Source organism: Polistes dominula, unplaced genomic scaffold (genome assembly GCF_049000335.1).
Source record: "Polistes dominula isolate Pdom_NZ unplaced genomic scaffold, Pdom_raw_medaka contig_20, whole genome shotgun sequence".
NCBI lineage: Eukaryota > Metazoa > Arthropoda > Insecta > Hymenoptera > Vespidae > Polistes > Polistes dominula.
In genome coordinates this window covers 4,064,383-4,090,639 of record NW_028301147.1, presented here as the reverse complement: position 1 = coordinate 4,090,639, position 26,257 = coordinate 4,064,383, and the positions used below count along the sequence as shown (strand labels likewise).

General features: G+C 30.1%; 2 protein-coding genes across 2 annotated transcripts; both read left to right on the top strand.

Moving 5' to 3' along the window:
* The first annotated feature begins 9,103 nt into the window (after positions 1-9,103).
* On the top strand, positions 9,104-12,722 carry LOC107074066 (homeobox protein Nkx-2.3). The gene is made up of 3 exons (XM_089177123.1): positions 9,104-9,848; positions 10,169-10,257; positions 10,347-12,722. Exons 1-3 carry the CDS (start codon positions 9,491-9,493, stop codon positions 11,139-11,141), a joined length of 1,242 nt encoding a protein of 413 aa, XP_089033249.1. The 5' UTR covers positions 9,104-9,490; the 3' UTR covers positions 11,142-12,722.
* Positions 12,723-20,137: 7,415 nt separating this feature from the next.
* On the top strand, positions 20,138-25,884 carry LOC107074059 (uncharacterized). Its single transcript, XM_015335079.2, has 3 exons — positions 20,138-21,331; positions 24,861-25,077; positions 25,363-25,884. Exons 1-3 carry the CDS (start codon positions 20,833-20,835, stop codon positions 25,685-25,687), a joined length of 1,041 nt encoding a protein of 346 aa, XP_015190565.1. The 5' UTR covers positions 20,138-20,832; the 3' UTR covers positions 25,688-25,884.
* The last annotated feature ends 373 nt before the right edge of the window (positions 25,885-26,257 follow it).

The window sequence follows — 26,257 nt, the reverse complement described above, 5'->3', positions numbered from 1 at the left end:
ATAAAGATAAAAAAAACAGGAATGAAAATTAAAAAATAAACAAAGTAAAAAGAAAATACAGAGGTAAATATTTTTCCCCCTTCTCTTTCTTGCTCAGGAATTCTTTTTTTCCTCGACGATTTTTCGATCTAATCGATAAAAGATGCGTATGTTTGAAATATCATCGACCAGTCATCTCTTGATTCACCCTTTTCTGACGTCTTATTTTATCTGAAAAAATTTTTTTTTATCGTGCTTTTATTTATGTGTTTATTATGTGCGTCTTTTTTAATGTGATAACACATGTTATATATGTTATTATTATTATCATTATATTTTTTGTAAGTAATTAATATTATATTATTGTAATATTTAATTATTTTATAATATGAGTAATGTTTTATCATTGTTTCGAAATTGATTTACATTACTTTTATCAGAATTTTGATTATAATATTTTTATGTATAGATTTTTATTAATTGTATAATAGAAAAAAATTATGAGTTCTCTTGTTCCATACTTTCTCAGAATATTTTATACAAATACGTAAGAGAATTTAATATTATCAATGATTATTTGAAACAACAACGAAAAGATTATTGCTAAATCGTACATAATATGATACTCGATTGAATACCAACGTTGTTATTATTATTTTTCTTCGAAAATAAACGAATGTTTGACGTCGAGTCGTTTATTCAACGATTAAGTTGATTAAACGCTATAATAGCAGTGATTAATACCAATACTTATAAGAGAAACTCCTTTATTAGTTAGACTTTCTATATTTTACGCTGAGATTTTCTCTCTCTTTTTATTTTTCTTATTTTTAATCTTAATCTTTATATTTTAAATAGTACTAATTGCTAACAAAATAACAACAAAAATGCAACACGCATAGACAGAGATATTAAAATTCAAAAGGGCAATCGAAAGTATCCTCTCGAATGATTTCGCAATTGTACACGATGATACAATGTTTAAAATACTTTATGTCACTTCGCGTTATACCTGAAAGTATTTTTTATACTAAAAAAAAAAATCACGAATGCTTTTTATTTCGATAGAATTAAAATATATACTTTGAAATGCAACGTTTGTTTGCTGTTACAAAATCTTAAGATAATCAAATAAAAAGTAATTATAGTCATTTGTAATAGGACATTTAAATTGTAGAATAAACGAGCTTTTAATTTTTAACAGAAATTTTTAATTATCAATAGATTTATATCCAATTTTACTAGAAGAAGAAAAAAAAACTGAGAGAGAAAAGCCTACAAGCATGTAAGAAAGACAAAAAATTTTAATCAGAAATGTATTTTTTTTTGTGTTTCTTTCTTCTTCTTACGGTGGACGTAACGTAATATTTTCTTCCCTCCAGGCCCCATTTTTTGGTGACTTATGACCTTCGGAAATACGGGTCCAGCATTTTCTTGCTCAATGGGACGAATATCCGAACTAATTTCGTAATATGGGATCCGTAATCGCTGTTAGAAATTCATTAGCGACCGATATCGGGTTAGATTGAGATATCAGCTTTGACTTTTCTCTTTTACGACCTTTTTTTTTTTTGATCGATGCATAAGTTCGACCATTTTTCTTGCTGATAACGAACGGTTATTGACTTTCTCGAAATCTTTGATAGTTATAGATGAAAAACATTTCTTTTCATTTTTTTTTCTTTTTTAATGGAATATCGCTCGCATTCATTTCAGATTATATATACTAATCGTATACCCCTGTTATTTGAGTTATTAAATATTCTCATTTTTTTTTTTTTTCTATAAATCTCGTATCAAGAAGAGAAATATTATCAACTTTTTAGTTAACAAGAACGATAATCTTCTCACCTTATAATCTCGAATGTACGTTCACACTTTAATATTAAATATATGCGTAATTTTATGAATAATAATTTATTATGTTATGAAGCATGATAAATACAAATGTATATATAAATACTTTTAATAACAAAATGAATTTTTTTTTTTATTAATACGGACGTGATAAAATAATTTTTTTTTGCATAGTATATTTTTTAATATTCTTATCAATGAGTTATATATTTAAATTTAAACTCGTAGTAAATTGGATCTTTAAATATTACTGCACTTTAAATATCACTTTGTACTTATGTAAATTTACTTTTCTCAAGATAAATAAATATTTTTTAACTTAACATTTTTGTTTTGATGATTTTTACTAGTGTATTCGAATGATCATCTATGTCTTAATCGTCGTATTCCTTTACCTGAAACCTTTCAACAACTCATTCCTTACAACTCTGTATTTTTATATGGAAGCTGTTACATTTCTCTTTTCAATTATATCTGATGATACAAAAGGCATTGACATTTTCTTTATTTCTAACAAAACTTCAGTTTTTGCATGATTTTTTGGACGCAGATCAAATGCACCAAGATTTAATGGTTCAGTCATTTTTACAAGGAATATTTGATTATATAACTTATATTTCATATATAAATAATAAGTAGAAATAAATTTTCAGGTAATCAGACCTTTATATACTCTGAGACTGTCCTTTAGTTTTTATTGACTTTAGGAATAGTAGAGTTGTGTTTTTATTCTCTGTCGATAATAGTAGATCATCTTTGATTATATATCTGCTGCCGGTAATAGTAAATTTGTAGGTTTTACGATAATATATATTTCTGATAATATATCAATGTAAGATAAATAAATTTTAAATGTATTATTAAATCGACTGATGATATTATCACGTGAGAAGATATCTTCTATAGCAAGAATTATTTCTTTATTGTGGTATTACAGAAATGAAATTGGATTCCTTGCTGGAACTTATAAATTAATTGTGAATATTATTTTTATTTAAGTAATTATAAAAATTAATAAAAATTGCAATATAGTTTTATAATAAGAATAGTAAAAATATTAATAAAGTTACTTTTCTTTTTATTTTTACAAAAATGGAAATATAATTTTAAAAAATTGATCATATCATATTTGTATCACAAATCTCGATAAATATTTTAAATAAAGTTTTATTAAAGTTCACGATAATATAACGTTGTAATACGAGATCTAATTTCAAAATATAATTCTTGTTCGTTTGATCATAAAATATTCGTTCTTTGACTTTGTCACGAGTACCGTATGATTTATGTGCTAATAATTACACTCTACATACTCCCAGTAGTAATGACCTTGTTAATGCATAAAAAAAAGTACATGTTATTCGTAATAAAAATGTAAAAACGTGTAATTAAAAAACACTAAAATTAGAGCAATAAATCATGATTTACATAAAACGATATTAAAACATCTTAAGCGTCGTTCAGTTAATATTTAAGACTAAATTAACGCATACTTTCTTGTCACAAAAGACTTATCCTAATGATTATGCGGATCGTTAGAAGGGTCAAGGGTTTGAGAAAGAAACTGGCGTTAAAATTGGGCCGAGTTTGTTGACACTGGAGTCATAGAAAGGTAATCCAAAGCTTGACTTATCTTCAAGTGCCAAGAACCACGAACACGCTTTTCACTTTTTTCCCACAGGAAAGAAATCGAAATATCTAACGTTAATATACATCGTCCTGTTAAATTTATTAGTTTATATCGTAGATCATGGTCCCACTTTAAAATAAAATTCACGTGAGAACGTCATCATCGATTGTTAATTAAATCTATTCGACTGACACGCATAGAAATTTACTCTACTTTACAGAAATTTATTCTGCTAGGTAACAAATGTTTAATTGTCACATTGTTGAAACATTTATTTTCGAAGTCATCACTGCCCAGGAACGTTCAAAAAATCTTAAATATAAATAGAGTGCGTTAGAATATTAAAATAATTGTTAATTAATCGAAGGTAATGTATATTATTATTTAAATACACGGAATATATGACAGAAGTATCGTTTTCTTCGAAATTCACCTTCAGACTGGCACCATTGTCTTCTGTGTATGTATGAGTCGAAATTCTTATATTAAAAGTTATTTATATGACTTTCTATTAATTGCACATTTCTATAATAGAAATAATTCACCTAATTAATAGAATTTAAGATTAAAACGTTCTAATTTTAACATTTTTTGCATTCTAATACAATAATTTTATTGCTCCTACTGCTCAGTGATACAAAAAATATATATAATATAAATTAAATTAAAAAACAAGGATACAAGAATTTAAATAATAAAGGAAACAAAATATCACTGAAATTGTTAATACTTTAAGTTGAGAAAAATCTTGGTAAATTTTAAATTTCATTTCAATGCCAACTTTTCGAGGGAAAATGAAAAGATAAGAAAAAAATACATAAAAATAAAAATAAAAAGAAGAAAAAAAATATGAAAAAAAAAAGATAAATGGCTGAACCAAAATGCGTCGTGTAAACGCGAGTGCATTTTCCGCCGCGTACCGCAGAAAAATAAAAGGAAAGATGTGCTCGGGGCAGTCTAGACAACCAGAAGCACGCAATTGTCTGGACCACTCGTGAGACGAAACGACCGAACTAAAGTCTCTCTCTCTCTCTTTTTCTCTCTCTCTCTCTTTGTAGTATTATAAGTGCGGGAAGAACCTATATTAGTACTTTCTTAGCTGTCCTTTTTAAGTACAATACCGATGCCGACGACTTTTGCTCATCGACTGAAATTTCAACAGATACGTGTTCCAATTTTTGTTTACAACATCTAAGGGAAACAACTTCTTTTTTTGTACCATCCGAACTTCCTTCGTTAAAAGAAAAATCAGTTCTCTTTCTCTCGTTGAGTTATTTATTATCTAATCTAAATTTCCAAACATTAAATAAAATTCAATCATAATAAATGACAATGCTTGATCAATTTTTAAATTATATTTTAATTTATTCAAAAATTAATCAAAGTAAACAACAAGAAAACAAATAAATTATATTTATGATTCTAAAATTAATCACAAATTGCAATATATAAAATTTGTTCTTATACCATATAAGAATGTTCTTGATATTAAATCTTTTTAATTAAACTTAATAGCCAGAAAAAATTAACTTCACACTTATGTATACATTTTCCAATATATGAAACATTATTATAATTAGAATTCTCTCTTATAATGATTCATTCCACGCATGAAGATGAACAAATCACAGACAGTCTTATTGTTCGTAAAGTAGAAGATTTTTTTTTCTTTTTTTATGAGAGAAAAAGCAGATCCTAGTAAAGAAAGGAAAAATAAAAAGGTCATCATGGGCGGGATCTGACCTCCCACGAGTCTGCTACGACAACGAAAACGAAGAAAAAAAAATGATGACGATGAAAAAGGATAGAAATATAGAGAGAAGAGATCAGAAAGTATATATAGGGGATTTTCTATAAACTCCCGACGGATAGAATATTATCGGTGCCCGGTCGCATATAGCTTGTGTATTTAGACGCAAGATACGGACACGGTTTCTCTTTCTCTTCACAAAGGGCCCTTTTGTATTTACGGCCAACATGGATGTTCGGGAACGTCTTGCAACTGGACACCACGTTGCTTCAGGATTTCTTTTGCTTTTACCACTACCACCTCCTTCTCCTCCTCCTCCTCCTGAAATAGTTATTTTAATACCGACAAATTTTACAATGTCAATTTTATCTCACAGGTACGCGTATTTACTTATATTTGATTATATGTATTTGAGAAATTTGTGAAGGAAAAGAATCGTTGTTTTATTTCGTATGAATTTGTTTTTGTAAATCCTTCTAATATCATATTTAGAGATTTGATTATCATTAATTAAAATGTATATAAATGTTATATTAGGTCGTCTCAAAAGTTTCTTCCTTTTTTTTTAGTAATTCTACAGGTACAATATTTTTTAGGTTGAATAATTTAAAGTATAAAAAAAAGTATAATAGAGTAGAATCGATATTATTTAGTAAAATAACATAAAATACAAAAAAAAGTATATTACGCATGCAATATTGTTTAACTTATCACCAAAAAAGGAAGAAATTTTCGGGACGACCTAATACTTATATTCTAAGGATATCGATAACATAAATGCAGAATTTTAATTAGAAGCAGAATATTAAAATTTGTAAATATTATTAAATAGTTGTGCAAAATTACTGTATTAGCAAAATAATTTATTACAGGATTAATGTAATTGATTTGTCATAGATATAAATATTGAATGATTATACTTAATCAACTAAATGCATAATTTCGATTTATTCTTTAATAAAAAAAACTTTCATAAATATTAAATTATTTTGAAAGAAAAAATCAAGTTTCTTTTTATAAATAAAAGTTAATTAAATTATTCATTCATACCTACAAATAATTATCAACAACGCACAAAAAAATGTGCAAGAATTATGCGTGCAATTGAAATGTAGCACTTAATTATGAACAATAACTTAAATTTATTTCTATAAATTTTAATAAACAAAATTTGTAGTTAAACAATGAGTTCGCACACGTACCCAACAGGTCCTCGAAACGCCGGTGCGGACGTCGCTTTCCCACAGTTAAGAAGGCGCCTTTGCTATCTCTTGGCGCCTACTATACACGACAGGGTCACGTATATTCACCAGCACCATATCGTTAGCCTAACACGTAACCACCCGAAACAAAAACATCATAATATATTGCCTATGTATATTTTATTTATTAATTTCAAAAAAATATCTTTCCAACTCACATTGAGAAAATACACAACAATTTGTTACTATTTTAAAAATCAACATTTGTTCGATAATTATTGTAAGTATTGTTGGAATTAGTATAATTATACCTATTTCTAGTTTAAAAAGAAAAAAATCTTATATTTTTTACAAAAACTAAAATAGCAAAAAGTTTTATTAATGTAAAATCTATGATCAAACTTATGTGAAATAATTATACTTACTTGAAGAAAAATTGATTTAAATATGGAATAATAATTAAGCAAAAAAAAAAAAACAAACAATATTTTTTATAAATATAAAAATGGGAATATAAGTCTTCTTTATATAACATCTGTGATTATCATAACAAATATACTAATATTATACTGTAATAAATGATAATAATATTAATCAGAGATAATTTAACGTTGTCATACTTGGATGTGAGACAATATTAACATAAACAAAATAAAGAAAGTTTATTTTTTATTTCTCCTTTTTTTTATTTTTTAATATATTTCCCTTTTTTAAATTAGCTGGGAAGATAGAGTTTCGAGGGTTCAATTTTTCGAATTCCAGGGTCGAGCTTCAAGGGTTCCGGGCGCCTCTAGAAACAGAGGTCTGGATTATGTTAGTTTAGACTCGTCGTCAAAATCGCAGACTCGAAAAAGAGGGTTAATATATATTTTTCTCTTTTCTTTGTACTATTGACCGATTAGGGGCGGGAAAAAAAGGTATTGTTTTGTTTTTACTCGAACCCCTCGTTTCACGGGAATTATAATTCATCACCGAAAGTGAAATTTTTTCGTTCTTGACAAGTATGTCACGCGTAGGACACACGTCACGAATTTCTTTCTCTTTTCTTTTTTTTTTTTTTCGTTCCTACTTAAATTCTTCGTAAACTATCTCTCATAAACGATATGTAATCCGAAACTCTGTTCTAAATGACGTAATGATCACGCTGTTATTATGTCAACGTAAACTTAAATTACAATTTTCAACTAATTCAAGATGAATTTAAAAAAAAGAACATTAATAAATTGAATTACTTCGATTATTAGTTTATCAATATTTTTCAAAAGTTTGTTAAAAATAAATTCATCGAATATAATAATTATTAACAAGAATACTCTATTCTTGTTAAATCAATGATGCAACATTGTTTATTTCTACCATTAATTAAATTAAATAATTATTACAAAAATAGATAAATTTGTAAATTAATATTTCAACATTTATGATAGCTGATCTATAATTAATTAATTTAAAAATCTTGTTTTTTGTTAATACCCCTAAAACGATAATTTTAGTCTAATTCCTACACTAGTTATACAAATATCTAATTAATAAATTAAGATTTCTTGGTACGATGAATGATATACTTGCATAGTAACACATAAATGTATGTATGCATGTGAAGGACGCATTTAATCGTTGAGTTCAGAAAGGAAGACTCAGATCTCTCGATCTTTTGATTCGTCAACAGAGACAATATAGGCGGGTCTTAATTTTGCTCCACCTCCCTAACTAACTCACGCGTTATGGCTGTCTTGCCAGCAAAAAGCTATTTCGCATCGTGAATACTACTCCCGATCTTAATTATAATGCTGTACCACCAGACATGATCGTCATTATTCGCAATCTTTTTTTTGATATTTCTCCGATGTCCTCGTTAACAACCATGACTCCATAAAAGCCATCTTTTAACGTGTTACACAAAAAAGTATTTAATTTAAGTCGTATTTAAAAAAACAATTAAATTATTAAATATTAAATATCAAAAATAAAATCTACAAATTGTTTTGCAATTAGTAATTTGTATAATAAAAAAGGATTCAAAAAATTGTGTTAATGTCAAGCATCGAAATTATATAAGCTCAATGTTATTTGAACCTAATTTTATTTGATAACTTGTAAATATTAGTCAAAAATTTGTACTTCGAAGTATTTTTTACATAAAACATTTCTTTAAAATCTTAAAAATATTTTGGAAATTTAATTTCTATTCTCAATAATAAAACAATCAATGAATACCAATTATCAAAGTTGAAACTTTCCAACAAATTTAAACTTAAATTATAAAACTACAAGTGAATAAAATTAAACAACAACTTAAATAATCCTGAAAAATTAAAATTCACAAATAAAAAAAATAATGTACCAATTCGAAACTCTGTTAGGATAAGCCTGATAAAGTCAAAAATTTAACTGAATTATATTTACATACTCAAAATGTATTTACTGATACAATGCGAACAAATGTCAGATAAAATTAAGCAAAGTAGATAAAATGAAGGTAGACAAAAAAGAAAAAGAAAAGGAGGGATAGAATAAATCTAATTGTAAAGATAAAACGACCACCCCCGTGAAGCGGTAGCTTCAGTATGTGGGTGTGCTGGTAAAAATCTCGTCTTCGCGAGCAGAGAACACGTCTGAGATGAGAAGAAGGACACGCGTTCACCCATACACACATATAACGTTTCAGAAGGCACGCGCGCGCACGTTACTATAGTTTAGCTGTCCCTGTCCGAGGAGAAACCCCAACCAACACTTGACTCTCATCGACAAACCAAGTCACATTAAACGTTCGCCTTCCGACCTGACCGTTCCATGACCGTGACCATCCCTTTAAAATTTAATATTCAACTTTGACATCTATCTTAAAAAATATTGAACTCATTTATTCGAATTCTACGCGTTGAATGTCGGTGTCAATCGAGTACAAAAGTCAAACGAATTGATGTTTTATCGAATGTGTTAACAAAAAGTGATTTGATAGAAATTCGAATTGAAAAACGGAAAACATTAGGTGCAAATATTACCTGTTTCAGTTTGTTGTTTACACATTAAGGATTTTAATAATCCTTGGAAAAAGTAGAATGCTTTAGAATGTTGTCATCTTCGATATCAGCGACTCCGTTCAGCGTGCGTGATATTCTTAACGAGGATCAACAGTTTGCAGTTATGGAGTGTTATACTCATCATCAACATCAACCGCATCATCATCATCATCAACAGCAACAGCAACAACAGCAACAGCAACAGCAACAACAACAACAACAACAACAACAGTCGCATTTGCCACAGGATTATTACGCGTATAACGCGGTACCTGATAATAATTGGGATGCGGAAAAGTTTAAAGAACAAGGAGTACATGGTTATTCACATTATTCTGAATTAAATCATGTACATCAGTTGAGTCAAGTTGTACCACCTTATCAAGAAGCTCCTGTCACCGAAGATGGTTTGTTTTTTATTTATTTATTTTTTATTATTTCATTAGATATGTAACAAAATTGGAAAAATACTTGACATTTCCAGTAATTGATATTTACTGATTGTTTGATCATTGATATTAGAAATTCCAATTAATTATTTCGATGATTAAAATTTATGTTAATTCATTTCATGTGTGATTTCAATTTATATTGCTAAAATTTATATAAAATCAAACTACAAATAGTTCAGAATTTTAATAATACTATTTGTACGAATTTGATTTTCTATAATTTCGTTTAAAAATGCACTTTTATTAAATTTTAACAATTATATATTCTCTTCAAGGAAACATCGTGACATCGAGCAAAACAGAATTACGGAAAAGTCAGTCCGGTAAAAGAACGAAAAGAAAACCACGAGTATTATTTTCCCAGGTAAACTAAAAAATGTTTCTAAAATCATTAGACAAGCTTACATATATTTGTAAATTTCAAACCAAAAATTGTTTTATTTTCTTATCCAGACACAAGTTTATGAATTGGAACAACGTTTCAAGCAACAACGTTACCTGAGTGCACCGGAACGTGAATTATTAGCACAAAATTTGAAACTCAGTAGTACTCAGGTGAAAATCTGGTTCCAAAATCGTCGTTACAAGAACAAACGAGCACGAATCGAAGACGCTGAAAAATTACAAGTACAAGGTATGAAGAATCAATCATTGAAGAAAATTTCTGTACCCGTATTGATCAAGGATGGCAAACCAAATGTTCACGAGGCTTACAACGTTCCTTATTGGTCAAACGTTCGATCCGATATGTCGATGAACATGCAAGGAGAGTTTAGAAATTCGGAATCGATCGTCAGATTGAGCCCAGAATTTAGATCAAATTCTAATGAAATTAAAATGGATTCAAGTATCAGTCCAGAGTTCAGAAACGATGTTCATAATTCTGATCACAATAATAGACCAGTACTAAACGTTGACGTACAACAAAGACAACAAATGTTAAACAACGAATACAGAAGCAATTTCGTATCTGAATTACGTCCGAGTGTTCACGAGTGTGTCAGAACGATCAAAACCGAATACAAGGGTACAACGAATCCAGTCAACGATGTCTCATTTTCAGATTTAAAATGTGTACCAACGGAAAACAAAATGGTAGCTGAATGTCGAGCTGGTATAATGGACGTTACAAGTGGCGATTATGGTTTCACTAATTACATTGGTCCGTTAAATTATCCGATGCAATACGTGAACACAATTGAATCACCGATTTCAGGAATGGATCAAAATCTTCAACGATTGTGGTAAAGAAAATGCGATAATTCGATTAATGAACTTGAAAGTGACATTTACATTTTTATACTAATTAATTAATTCGATTTCGAATTTATAATGATTAAATTCGAATATTCAAAGACTCCGATGATGTTGGAACGACGAATCTCCAAATTTGTACCAAAGATACGAGCCCATTGATTTTTTTTTTTATTAATTATCAACCAAAGAGGTAGATCAAATTTACATTAAAAATTTTCTTTAAACTTCAACTCGTGTAATTGTAGTTTTTATTAAAAAAAAAGAGAAAAAAAAAAGAAAAAACCAAATCTTAGTTGGGAAATTTAGTTATTTAGTTATTGGCAGCTGTTCTTTTAAGATTTTTTCTTTTTTCTTAATAGCTTTAGTTAGGTAAGGTTTTTTTTTGCTTCTTCCTTTCTTTATTTCTTTCTCACTCGCTCTAGGATAAATCCAAGGATAGAAAGCCTTGAGTGGCCGCAACGGAAACCGCTTCAAGTGGTTTTTGCGGAAACATTTAACTCGGCATTCCGCGTATATAACTTGTGTCTCATCGTAAAATTTCTTTTTTTAGATTCCGACCCATCCTTAAGTGAAATTCCCAAAACACCTGATCATCGTCATAATAATTAAAGAAAAATCTCTAACGATCACATAAAAATCACTTTATTTAAATCTTATCAAAAAAACATGGACAATCTTTAATCATACTTAAACGCTACCGGAAAAAGATACCTTGCTTCATGTTATCGCACAGTGTAGCATAAATTCAAAGTTATTTCCCTTCTTTTTTTTTATCATCCTTTAAGATTTACGCAGCCAACGGGGGAACACATTCGTGGCACTTGAACTCGATTAGCGCCACACTCGGGGTTCACCTTCCATCATCTTAAAGTGATAGTCTTTTTTCATCGCTACTATTAATTTCTTTTTTTGTTTATTTCGTGTATACATTTAACGTAACAAATAAATTGAAACAAACATAATAAAAAAATATATATAAAATAAACATAAAAAATTTGATACAAGGGTAGAAGGGTAAGAACGAAAGGAAATATAATTGGCTATAGAAAATTAAATTTGATATTGAAATAATCTAGCAAAACGGCATTTATAAATAGGTGAGTTCTGACAGCTTGAGCGAAGCCATGGGTGCCTTTTAGGTTATCGCATGAACACGACGGGTCATCTGGCAGTCAAGTGCCCCTCGTACGTACGTACATACGTACGTGTACATAGATGACTATACTTTGGTGTGCATAACATTACTTTGTGTATGAACTTGGTGCTCTTCTTGTAATCGTGTTTCGTGGTGCTACCGCCACTATAAAAGGGCCATGGGAACATGCTGATAAAAATGTCGGTCTTCATTTTTCTCAACATCGACCGAGATCACTTTCCCACGTGAACCTTAATTATTACATGGGTTACATATGTTAATACGTATGTTTGTATGTATGTGTACGTTTATGTGTGCATGTATATGAAGAAACAAAGAGAATGATTGAATTTTTATCTTTTGATTTGTGTAAAAAAAAAAAAAGAAATAAAAAGTCTGATCATAACTTTGAATCGATGTATGATATTGTGTGAGTGTGAGAAAATGATTTATTAAAATAATAAAATCAAATGAGTATTCATTTTATTTATTTTTTCTTCTTTTATTATTAATATTATTATTATTATTATTATTATTCAAACTAATTTTACAAATTTATTATGTAGAGATATCATATATTTTTGTGAATTTAATTTAAAGTGATTATTTTAGTCAAGATTTAATATTTGATATATGAAGTTTTTTTTTTTTGAAAATGCAATTCTTCATCTTCGGAACGCATACGAATGCATCGTTAAATAGATTTCCTACGATATTTTTCTTCTTTGTAAATCGATGACCGTCCATTATATACGGTCATATATTCATATGATCAATCACGGGACGTTTAACATCGAAATATGATCCTATTTGCCTGTAAGCAAACTCGAAGAGGGGGAATTCCCTCAAAAGGGTAGGCACGCGATTAAGTTCAAATAGATTCCCTTCTTCTATGCGTAAAACGTTTAACCGCGACACATGACGTATATTGCCTAATTGACTCATTTTTTCCCTCCTCCCCCCTCCCTCTCTCACTGTTTCTCCCTTTTTCTTAATTAGTATCATAAATCACTGCCCTGCGTGGTGCATTCCTTTCTTGTTTGTTTTTCTTTCTTTTTTCTTTTTAAGAAAATTAACTTGCTGACATTTATTTTATTTCTTATTTAAGAATAAGAAAAAAATAAAAATATCTTAATTTGAAAAAAGTTCACAAAGCTTTTAAGTATCGTATTAAACATAGAAACGGTTAGAAAATTTTAGCTTACTTGCGCGATCAGTTTATAGTACTTTTCTAATTTAAGCTATGACTTAATACGTGTATTGCATACCATAAGTTTGACGTAGACTACTTTGATAATCAATCGCTCGATAAATACTTTAAAACTTGGATATTTTAAATTCATTATGAAGTGTAATAATCGATTTAGAAAATTTTTTAGGATTTATTTTTAAAATTTTTGTTTTATACAAATTGAAGAAGAAAAGATTTCTTTTTACTACTTAAATATCAATGACCAGTTCTGTAGATTCCTTTTTTACCATGATAAAAAAGGAAATTACCTTATCAACCGTAATAATTTTTTCTTGACACGTAGATTTCTGTTATACCGACTCTTGATAAGTTCATTTCCTTTAAATCACATGAAACTATTTTGTGGTGCACTCTACTTTAACCAAAATGATTTTTTAATGAATTATTATAAATAAATAAAATATATTGAATATAAATACAAAATTTTTCTTAAAATATAATCAGTATTAACTAACTCTAAATAATTTGCGATAAACATTTCAATAAACGAGTTATCTAAACACAAAAAGGGAAACAAATTGCTATGTTAAACTTTAACGATGAGCTTCGATAGATTCGTAGCCAAAAAAAACAACTGCTTTGGTATTTCTGTGGAGAGAACATTTAAGCAACAATGATTTATAACATCTCGTTACATCTTGAAACGAGAACGAAGAGAAGCAGAAGAAGCTCAAGATACTATTAGACTTTAACACATAAAAATATAATAACTGTTATACAAAATGAACTCAATTTTCAAGTGATCATACTTTTTATATAATATAAATACAAATTATTTATAGTTTAATTTATTACATTAAGTGTATGTATTTTTTGATACATATTTTTTTACATAATTTAGTGTACAATATAAATGAAACAAACAAAATATATCCAATATATATTTAATATTAAACAAAAATATATATATATATATCATTAAAAAAAAAAATTGCGATACATATTTCGTCGTAAGACCCATAAAAAAGAATTATATATTTATAAAAAAGTACACGCAAAAGTTCTTATTGATATGTCTAAAAAAAAAAAACCGAAAAAACGAGAACATATATCAAAAACAAATTCGTCGTCCACTAATTGGTCATCAAATTCAACGAAGTCCGGACGTCATTCGCGTCTGTTCATTTTTTGAAAGAGACGACGAAGAGGAAATAAAGAAGAATAAGAAAGAAGAAAGAAAAAGAGAGAGATAGAAAGAGAAGAAAGGATGAAGGAAGAAGAGGTAAAGAAAAGGAGAGAAAGAAGATGCTGGCGCTTACAAGACACACACACAGAAACACACCCACCCATGTACCAAGACAAAATCATACATCCCTTAACTACATACATACATAAACATATAGAAAACTTATACATAGAAAATGTACACGAGCTATAAGCACTAATATTACATCTCTGAACTGACAGACGCGCGGACTTTAAAAGCCAAGACTAACAAACAGTTAGCAGTCATCCGGTCTTCTTGTTTTTATATTCTTAGGATGAACGTGAGCGCGCGCGCGCGCATACGAACGAACGTATTCGCTCATGAAGAAAGAAATAAAAAGAGATAAAAAGAGAGAGAGAGAAAGAGAAAGAGAGAGATAGTTCATCTTTCTCGTGATCGCCTTTTACACGGATACGTCGATCGCTTTCGTTTCGTCAGAAAGACGAGACGTCTCGACGCGAGAGCGAAATTTCCTGCTCCTAATACTCGACGCGGTTAAAACTAAGTTAAACGTTTATGTTCTCTTTCTCATTCTATCATTCTATTTCTCACTTTATATATCTATCTATCTCTTTGCACTTGAATCTCGTAGGAGACGACGACGACGACGACGCGAGCCTTTCTCCTCGGTAAATTTCGCGGAAACCTGGGCGACCGTCTTTAAATAAATTCATGAACTTTCTAAAAGCTCCAACAACCACGTTCCTAACGTTCCGATCGGATTTTCTTTGAAAATTATGTGATCTCTTTATGAGAGAGAGAGATCTCTTTAAATGCTTTATTGTATTCGCACTTATAGATTCAATGATATATTTCGTTAAATATATTTATATCCGTCGAAGAATTTAAATATCTTGATTTCGTTCTTACTATCTTCAAAAACAAACGTGTTTGTTGTAAATAATATTTTATTTTTATCAATTACTAACCTTGATAAAAAAAAAATATATATATATATATATATATATATATATATATATATATATATATGTGTGTGTATGTATGTGAAATATTATTAAAATTCAATGATTCGATTATATTTTAAAGTAATGTCCACTTAAAGATGGATAAACATAATTATTTTGAAGAAAATAAAACAAAAATATAAACAAAGGATATATTTAATAATTCGAATGATAAAACGTTAATCTCTTTTTAAAGATAGAAAAAAATGAAATATACTTTGATGTCGTAGCATTCGACTTTGAGTTGACACATCCCGAAATAAATGTTTTTATTACATTACGAATCTCTTGAAGTTGAAAACCAGAAAAAAAAGTATCAAAGTTAAATAAAAAGACACGTACAAAGATCATCAGGATAGTTTTTTTTTTTTTTTTTTTTTTTAAGGATCTACCGCATGAAAAGTAGTCTATAGTAAAACCTTAGGAGATCGGACCGGCCCTTCCTGTTGGAATAAAACGTTTAGACGGCCGCAAATCGTCGATATTTCGAGCGATTGCTCAGGAAAGAGAGGAAAGAAATATCTTTGAAAGAGAAAGAGAAAGAAAAAGTGTGCGTGTGTGTGTGTGTGTGTATAGAATAGAAGAACGAATTCGAAGAAGAGAAGGAAGCAAAAGAGGCGACGAAGTAGCACAGTTTAAGGGTGAAAAAGAAGGGCGAGTGAGCAAAAGAGAAAGAAATAATGAAAGTAATGTGAAAGAAAGAAAGAGAAAACTCGTCTGCTTTATCTAGAACGGTGGGGATAACTGAAATAAGGTATAATTTTCCGCGCCAATTAAGGTCTTTAAGAATTGCGACCAATTGAGCGGGAGGGTCAGACGTTGGTTCTAAGGGGAAAGAGATGTACCCACCACCGAACCAAACCCCCCTATAATTTATTATTGATTAGATCGAATCTAACGGAGAGAAGAAGAGCAGAGAGATGGAATAAAGAAAGATAAAAAAAAAACTAAAACTTCCAGGATCTCTCTTACTCTCTCCCTCTTTCTTTCGAACTTTATCTCTTTCTTTTTCTCTCTTTCGAACTTTCTATTGGTCGATTTCTTAAGATTACCCATCGAATCGTGCCTCGTTCGTAGGTAAGAAGCTCGATGAAGGGAAGCGAAGACGAGCACACCGTTTTTCCGGCTCGGTTACCATCGTTCACTCTCTTTCTTTTTATTTTATCTCTTTTTTTTTTTTTTTTTACTTACTTTTATAATCGAGAAAGAACAAAGAGAACAATTTTTTTTTAGTAAATTTATTTGTCGTCATTTTGAGCTTAGAATGGGAGAATAATAATATTGATATTAAGACTTACTTATTAATTAATTTGTTCAAATGAAAATAAAATAAAGATAATAACTTTAATTTAATATTTATAAAAGAATAAAAATATTTTATATAATACAAAAATGGAATTATATACTCATATCGATATTTCAATTATAAAAATTTACATTTACCTGATTAGTAAAGGAATAAATATTATAAACACAAAAAAATGAGATCAATGTACGTAAAATTGTATTTCCACACATTTATATTTCACAAATTATAAGTTATATTATAAAAATGAATTTTATTTGAGAATAAATTCTAAGAAATGAAATATAAGAAAATATGATTGATAGAAATATTAGAATCTCGTAAAAAAAAATATATTGAAGATGAAAGTATGCATTGCGTATTACTAAAGTGAAATGATTTGTTCATCGATATCTAAAACGTACAAGGTCATCATCGGATGAAGTGAGGCGTAGTCTACGCTTCTGTGGTTCACACTTAATTAAACCGACATAGGAACTCTGGACCAGTAGCACGTGGCGGACAATACTGCAAGTCTTTAGCGACAATTGTTATGTAAAGTACACCCTATATATGCACCGCGCAGTTTCTCTCGTCTCGATACGAGAGGAAGTACTACCTAGGTGCTACTAGACTACTATCTATAGTACGTATCCTTCTGTATCTATTCTAACAAGAGAAAGAGAAAGAGAGAGAATTAGAGATAAAAGGAGAAAGAAATTTTGGATGTTTCATATTCATAAATCTAAAACTCACTTTTATATTCCTAAATTGTCGAATATATTTCTTAATTAAATTGCAAATTTTAGAATTGGACAAATTTTTAGAGAAGAAAAATGAGACATAGAAAATGTGTTTGATTATAAATCTTTCTTTAACATTTCTAATATTTTAAATATATATATATTTTTTTTGATATTTAAATTATAGATTAGGTTTTTTAAATGGAACAATAATAAAAATTTTATTGATGAAATTATTGGATATAACATTTAACTCTTTAACGTCGCCATCGGTGTGAACGGTAATGTTTAAAAATGTCTTATAGGATGATAAATCGTCTTAAATGACATCACCTAGTGTGTATTTACCCAAGTGTAAAAATGATGGAGTAATTAATGGACACGCGGACATAAAAAAAAAAATAACAAAAAAAAATAATTCAAAAACAAACAATAATCTTTACAATACTAAATACCATTACAATACTTTACAATACTCTCTGTACAAAATAATAGAAAAATCTTTAATAATTTTATATACAGGTATATATGTATAATAAGAATAAGAGTATATTTTCGTCTACAAAATAAAAATGAAAAATATTTCTCTATTTTGATGTACAGAATATTAAATTAAAAATAAAAAAATTATCTTATATAAAATGTAAAATACAAAATTCAATATACATAGACGGAAATTTCCTCTCATCACGAATGCATGCATCTTTTTCTGTTTTGAATAAGAGTCGATCATTCTCTACCGGACGAGTAGAACAGATCGTAAAAAAAAAGAGAGAGAGAGAGAGGAAATATGTCAGACGAATAGAATGAGACGTAACTAAATGTAAAGAGATAGAAAGAGAAAGAGAGAGAGAATTGAAGAACCCACTCGCGGGTAGAATCCCACTCCGAACATCTCGAGAAGGAGAGATGGTTCAGAGTATATTCTCGGTTCACGACCATTGGTCCTACATTGAAAAGTCTTGTTGTACTAAAACCCGTTGATTGGCTGTAGGGCGAGGCATCCCCGTCGTTCAACGGAAACGATCCTACGGAAAGCTAAGCGGAAGGAGGTCAAAGCTCCACCTACCTATAACACGCGTTCAGCATAAGAGAGAGAGAGAGAGAGAGAGAGAGAGAGAGAGAAAGAGAAATACACTGATGTGGAATATATTGGGTCGGGGGTAAAGTTTCTTCGTATTTTAATGCAAAAGTTGAAACAAATTTTTGTTCATATTTTTTCATTCAATTTTCATCAAATAATTTTCTAAATATTTGTTCACCATAGCTATGCATTCTATCGATAAAAATTAGGTGCATTTTTAGCATTAAAAATTTTTAAATTAAAAACTTTCGAAACTGATTAGTACCAGGTGATGACCAATACTTGCACCGTATTTATAAATGTCACGAATTATTTAAACAACCTGAATCGAGTTCTTTTCTTTTTTGTTATAAAATTTCAAAAACGTATATCATATTTCTTCTTTAATTTCCCTTATTATCAAAACCTAATAAAATTATTAACTGAATAGACAAATACCACAAATTACCATATGATATTTCAGCTTTCAAATACATGCAGGTTTAGTATTACCAAAGTTATTCGATTTTAAAGATCAATTACCTGGAAAATACGAGGAAACTTTTTCCCTGACCCAATAGAAGAGGATAATAGATGAGAGGATAAAAGGTGAGAAAGTACCACCCTCTACGAGAGATAGAAGACAATTGAAAGGAGTTGCAAGAAAACAATTTTAAAAGACCCAACGATTGCAAGGATTTCGTTGAAAAAAAAATAATATTAAATAGTTCTTATTAATAAAAAATAGCAAGAAAAATAAGAAGTAATACGTAATCTGTAAATGTGTGTTCAAATATACAAGTAATTGTTCATCATAAAAATTATCAAAGAATTTTAATAAATAATAAAAATTAGAAATACATATAAAAATAACATTAATAAAACGTTTAAGAAAGAAAGAGAGGAGACCATGTGTCACCGATATGTGTAAGAGAAAACAGTATACGTGAATTCATTCATAAAAGAATGTTCGATTTAAATGTGTAAGAAAGAAAGCAAGAAAGAGAAAGAGAAAGAGAAAGAGAAAGAAAAAGAGAAAGAGAAAGAGAAAGAGAAAGAGAAAGAGAAAGAGAAAGAGAAAGAGAAAGAGAAAGAGAAAGAGAAAGAGAAAGAGAAAGAGAAAGAGAAAGAAAAGAATATATACTCTAGTGCTTATTCGAATCTTCGTAAGTGACTTTCAGGATGAACAATGTGTGAAAGAAACAGAGACAGAATGATACTATCGAAACATTAAACTCAAAATATGAGAGAGAGAGAGAGAGAGAGAGAGAGAGAGAAAGAGAGAAGAGGGGGTAGCAGAGTAGAGTAAAAGTGGGGAGAATCGGGTTGTGGTCCGAGATAGTAGGGGAAGAAGACACTTGTAATAGTAGTAGTCATAGTAGTAGTAGTAGTAGTAGGATGAGAGAGGGTGGGAAGGCGTCCCGAAAAAGGGGCGCAGGAAGAAGGGCTCCTCGCGGAGGAGGCGGTTTCAATTCGGGAGCAATTGGAAAAATAAGTTGGAGGAGGCGCGCGCGCGACAAGCACCACACTTCATCGAAGAGACCGCTCCTACGTCGAGTGTGAGCAAGTTGCGAGAGTGCCGGCGAGTGCTCTGACTGAGGATTAATAACCCGATCCAAAAGCAAAAGAGAGAGGAAAGAAAAAGAGAGAGAGAGGGAGAGACGAACAAGAGAGAACAATCAATTGTCGATTGTTAATAATCCTTTAAAATTATTTGACGTGTCTCTTTTAACACGAAAGTAAATCTTGTGTTTTTGTTTCAAAGTGTTTCAGAAAAAAAGTGATTGTCGAAATAACTAGTTATCTTATGGTGTTTAAATGATTAAAATATAGTAAATTTATGATATGAACGGAAAAAGATCAAAAGAAAAATGTGTTTGATATACATGCGAACATTTATTGAGTCGTACGTTTAATTGATGCGAGTGTGTCAAAGATTGGTAAAATTATTTGATTAGGAATCATTAAGATTAAGGGATTATTCTAGTGTGTATATATATAAAAAAAATTAAAAAAAGGATATTTGTAAAGGATGGAGGAGGAGAAAAGAAGCGAAACGTCACCTAAACCTTCTCAACCCACACCTTTCAGCATCGCTGATATTCTAAGTCGTAGAACGTCAAACGGTGAACACGAAAAACAACGTATGATCGTCACCGAATCCGACGAAATTATTCAATCAGGTGTTTGCGATTCGATTAAGAGAACGTTCGAACGTGATATTAATAACGGAGGAGGAGGAGGAGGAGGAGTAGGACAAATCGAGCGGGAACAACGTTTAATCGTAACTGGTTTTCCAAGATTACCCTCGCCCGACACTAACATGGCACGAGAATTGGATATACTCAGGAGAAATCTAGCTCATGCTAATCTCACGAGTTTCGGTGGTTTGCCGCACTTAGGGCAGGCATCTTTTAAGCATCTAGAAACTTTGGGTAACCTACCAGCTTATCAGACCACCAAAGAATCCAGGGAATCATCACAAAGACAACAGGACGAGGCACTGGATATGAGCAAGAACAAATATCTTGGTAAGTACTATAATTAATTACTTTATTTTTCCTTCTGTTCTTTAACATTCCTAAAATCCAATGTACCATGTTAGATTAAAGAATTACAATTAGAGTTTTTTTCCTTTTTGTTATTATTGCGTTAAGTGAATTGGTGTAGGTACAAACTAATAAACCCTTCCAGAGGATTGTGTGTCAGCCACGAGGATATATACTTAAGAGATCATTTAGAACCCGGTATCCTTGTAACAGGCGAGCTTTTCAAGCGGTTTTAAAGTTAACCCGAGCACAGATAACGTAATTGAATGTAATTTTAGTAGCATAAGTGCCACTCGAGCGGGCAGACGTCACAAGTGCTTGCTACTCTACTTCTTCTTGTTCTTCTTCTTCTTGTGCACTTGTCCGATCTCCTGGCGTACACTGTTACTCTGTATCTTTCTCTCTCTTTCTTTCTCTTTCTTTCAAGATAGGAAGAGAGAGAATCAAAAATTTATAGATTACTTCGTACACGTATTTAGATCAAGGTTATGAAATTTGTTGCCCGGAAGTAATCGAGTTTAAAAATTTCAAAATCGCCTTCTCACTCTAATACAAATCATTTGAAAACTTTGTTCTGAAAAATGTGAAAAATGTTAGATGATCGATTATTACAAACGTTTGATTTTATCGATTAATGTCATCCCGACGCCTTACTTCAATCCGTATGAAATTACATCGTCGAAATGGCACTATTCGTTTCTTTAAGAGTAAACAGAAAATTCCCCTAACCGTAACGCGGATAGAAATGCGAAAATCAATCATGCTTTTAACGATTCGTCGTCCCGTTAGTTTTCATTCGACTAGCATACGTTCGCGTCATATTTTTTTGCGTCATTGATGATGATATAAATAAAAAGAACAAAATAAAAATCTTATTATGAATGTAAATTATTTTAAAATGATTTATATGTTTTTAAATAAATAAATGATATTACGGCAGAGCTTGAAAAACATCGAACTATTCTAAAACCCTCAATTAAACTAATGCTTTCTCACCCAAGTTGTAGAGTAACCGGCACGAGTTGGCACCGTTTCAACCTGTACTCAGAAAATTACAAGTCCTTTTAACGAGAAATCCACCCCTGTGGTCGCTTTATACGTGCATCGATGTTATCTATGTGTTTCCTATATATTATCTTGGTCAATCTCGTGCAATAACTATGAAATATATAGCATTTCGTAAACGAATCACATTTTCGTTCTACGTCCGCTTCCGTTCTGCTTCCTTCCTTCCTTCCTTCCTTTCATTTCATTTTATATAACTTTTAACATTTTCTAAATGAAGTCACAACATTTTTGTATGTGGTACAAATTTTTTTGTATTAATAAATAATATCTTCGATGAAATTTATTCAATAATATTTACTATATTAAAATCTTAAATAAAATTTAATCGCTGAAATTACAAAGCGAAAGAAGAAATAAAGATGTTATTAGAAATCATTATTTAAATTACAGAGACATTCGAATTATAAACACTTTCTTAAGAAATTATTTTTAAAAAATCCCAAAATTTATAAGAGTGATACTCATTTCAAGTTTATAAAAATAAAAAAATTTCAAATGAATCTTTGATTATAAAAAAAAAAATAAATCAAACAAAAAATACAAAATTATTAAAACGATGATAATAAAAAAAGATTATAAAAATTGTTATGAGATGTATCAACGGGATAAACTTCTAATGTTTGATATGGGATATTAATAGGCATCGTATTTCAATAAACCATAGAAAAACTTCTATTCCCATTGGATAAAACAAGCGGTCAAAGTAGAGAGAGATGAAGAATCCGAAGGGTCATCGATGTAATCGGAGTGGACTAACACCACTTGCTCGTCCTGAACACACAGACTCTTTCTCTCTCTCTGTCATTCTTTTTCTCTCTCTCTCTGTCTCTCTCTCTCTCTCTCTCTCTCCTTTTCTCTTAGACAGACGCGATGTAGGATGTTTGACGAGAGCATTAAGAGTAGGGAAGCATTAACTTCGAACGAGATGGCATCAGATTTGACGTCGAAAGTGATCAAATATAGATCACCATTTAAACGTATCACGTCTATGTCGAAACTATTACGATAAATCTTAAGCAACAAAACAAAAACAATTATTTTCATAATAAATTCCATTACTTAACGTTTATACTTTGCAATTAAATTGTTTCGAAAAAAATATTTAATAATAAATAAAAATTAATGAGTGATTGTTGGTTTAAATTTCTGTTTGAAAAAAACGTTATTACTCCAGTATTTTATAATAAATAGTTAGTATTAATAACAAAATATTAGTATGTAATATAAGTGATCAATATTACAAAGATTAACACCCTACAATATTAATGTGTATTACATATTACTTGAAACAATTCTATCTTTAATTAAAATACTTACAAATTATTATTTAAATTTACAAAATATATTTATGAATACATTAACTATTTATTTAATTAAATACTTATCAAATAAATGAAATTATAAACAAATCTTATAATTACAAAAACATTTATCATTGTATCTAAATATTAGAAAGAAAATATCTCGAATTACAATTTCAACAGAATAAAAATAACGCAATATAATAAATAAATTGTAAATAATTTTCATATTTTATCCAATTACAAGAAACACGTTAGTCGTATCTAAAAAAAACAACCGACTATTCGGATAAAAATCCAATTCATACAAAACCAAAACGTTGGATAACCCGAATTAATTTACTGGCAAAAATGTCTTCCTCATTTTGCAAGTAGGTATAGGTAGTAGTAGTCCTTTCATTTGGCACTCGAAAACTCTTCGTAATACGGCTGGCCATTCTTGCGGCGTAGCAGAGAAAATCGAGTAGCTTAGGCTCGTTGCCAAGTAGAACGAGCTAGGATGCAACGATGCGAACGATGCGATTGCACTTCCACGGAGCTACTCGATCTACAGAGAAGAAAAAAAGGAGACGAAAGAGGGGGCGGTGGGGGGGGGAGAGGGAAGGGAGAATTAACGCTGGGGCAAAAGCGTAAACATGTCGGAGTAGCGAGGGCACGTGTTAATGTTTGAACGAGACATCAAAAGCTAAGGAAATGCGTACACTTGCTTGTCTCTCTCTCTCTCTCTCTCTTTCTCTCTCAGTTTTTCTTTTTCTTTTTCTTTCTTCGAGTAAATCACCGTTTCTATGGCTGCTCGAGAGTATGATTACTTCAGGATACCGATCCATCCTCCAGCAAGTCATCCAACTGCAAAGCACAGTCGCTTCGGATTATCGACCGAGATGTAAACATTCGTCTGCAAAACAATTTTCTTTCGCAAAAGGCGCCATTCTCGATTCGTACGAAAATTAAACTCATTGTATATTGCTAACCGACTGATTGTTTACAAACGTAAATACACGTTCCTTACTCACTTGCGAGAAAATTATTATTATTTTCTTTTCTTCGAATTTTTATAAATAGTAGTAGTACTTGATGGATTTGTATATAAAAAAAAAAAAAATTGAAAAGAAAATGATATCATTTTTTTTTTCGTATTGCAGATGATATAGAAGAGGATATATTCGAGTCGCAAAATCATGGACAAAGTTTGCAAAGTAGAAAAAAACGTAGCAGAGCAGCATTCTCTCATGCACAGGTTTACGAATTGGAAAGAAGATTTGCGGCGCAGAAATATTTGTCAGGACCTGAAAGAGCGGATCTTGCACGTGGATTAAAATTAACCGAGACGCAAGTTAAGATTTGGTTTCAAAACCGACGGTAAGATTTAATATTAATAATTATTTGAATTCTTTTATATATTATAAATTATAATATACATTTTAAAATTTGTATCTCAAATAATTATCATTTAACATTTAACTTTAAGTCTTAAATTGTAGTTTAAAAAAAAACCTAATCAAATAATAATATTTTCATTATAATTAATTACAATATTTTTTGTTGGGAATATAAAATATTTGAATATTTTATTAACTGACATATTATAATATAAAACGTAATAATATTATTTTTCAACGATTCTTTGGTACAATTTTGTTTCAGATATAAAACCAAAAGACGTCAACAACAGGAATTAGGTGCAATCGTGAATTCCGGAAACGCGAGACGCGTAGCCGTACGCGTTTTGGTACATCCGGATGAACATTTGAGAGGATTGCCTCTTCGTGGTTCCGGTCAACTTCCCGGACAAATGTCAAGCCCGCAAATTCATCCGGCGAACAAAGCCCTCGGGGGTTTCCCTTACTATTGTCTGCCCTATCACCCTTTGCTTTGTCCGCCATTACACTCTACCCACATTCAGGTACAAAACGCTATCGCACCGGATCTCGATCAGGGACAAATAACAAAATTGACCAACGACAAGTAAAATGGAAATTCTATCAAAATCCGATCAAATCACGTTTTATTTCTGCAGAAAGTGAAATAAACGAATACCAGGAAAATAAAAAATAAAATCACAAGAATCATTGATCGACATTTTTATCTCTGACGAGTTGTTTAGTTTGTCGAATTTTTATCGGAGGAAAAAATAAAGAAAAGAAATTAAATTAAATTCTAATGAATTTGAATATTGAATATAAATGTAAAGAAAATAAAGAGGGAAAGGGACACTAAAAAAAAAAACCCATAATTTTAGATTTATTAAACGTGTGAACAATTTGTAAATGACGACGAGTATTCTTCGTTGTCAAAGCATTCTATAAATAATAATAAATATATTTATACTAATATATAAGCTGGTAGAGAGAGGTTGGAAAGTTTTGAGCTCTAACACAATAAAGCTTTTATTTACTTTTTCCTTTCTTTAAATAAAAATGAGCTCACAACTTTTCAATCCATCCACCTATTAGTATACATATATAAATTTATTATGAATTATATAGATAAAAAAAGTAGGTGCGAGCGTGTAAATTAGATTGTAAATAAGTGTATAAAA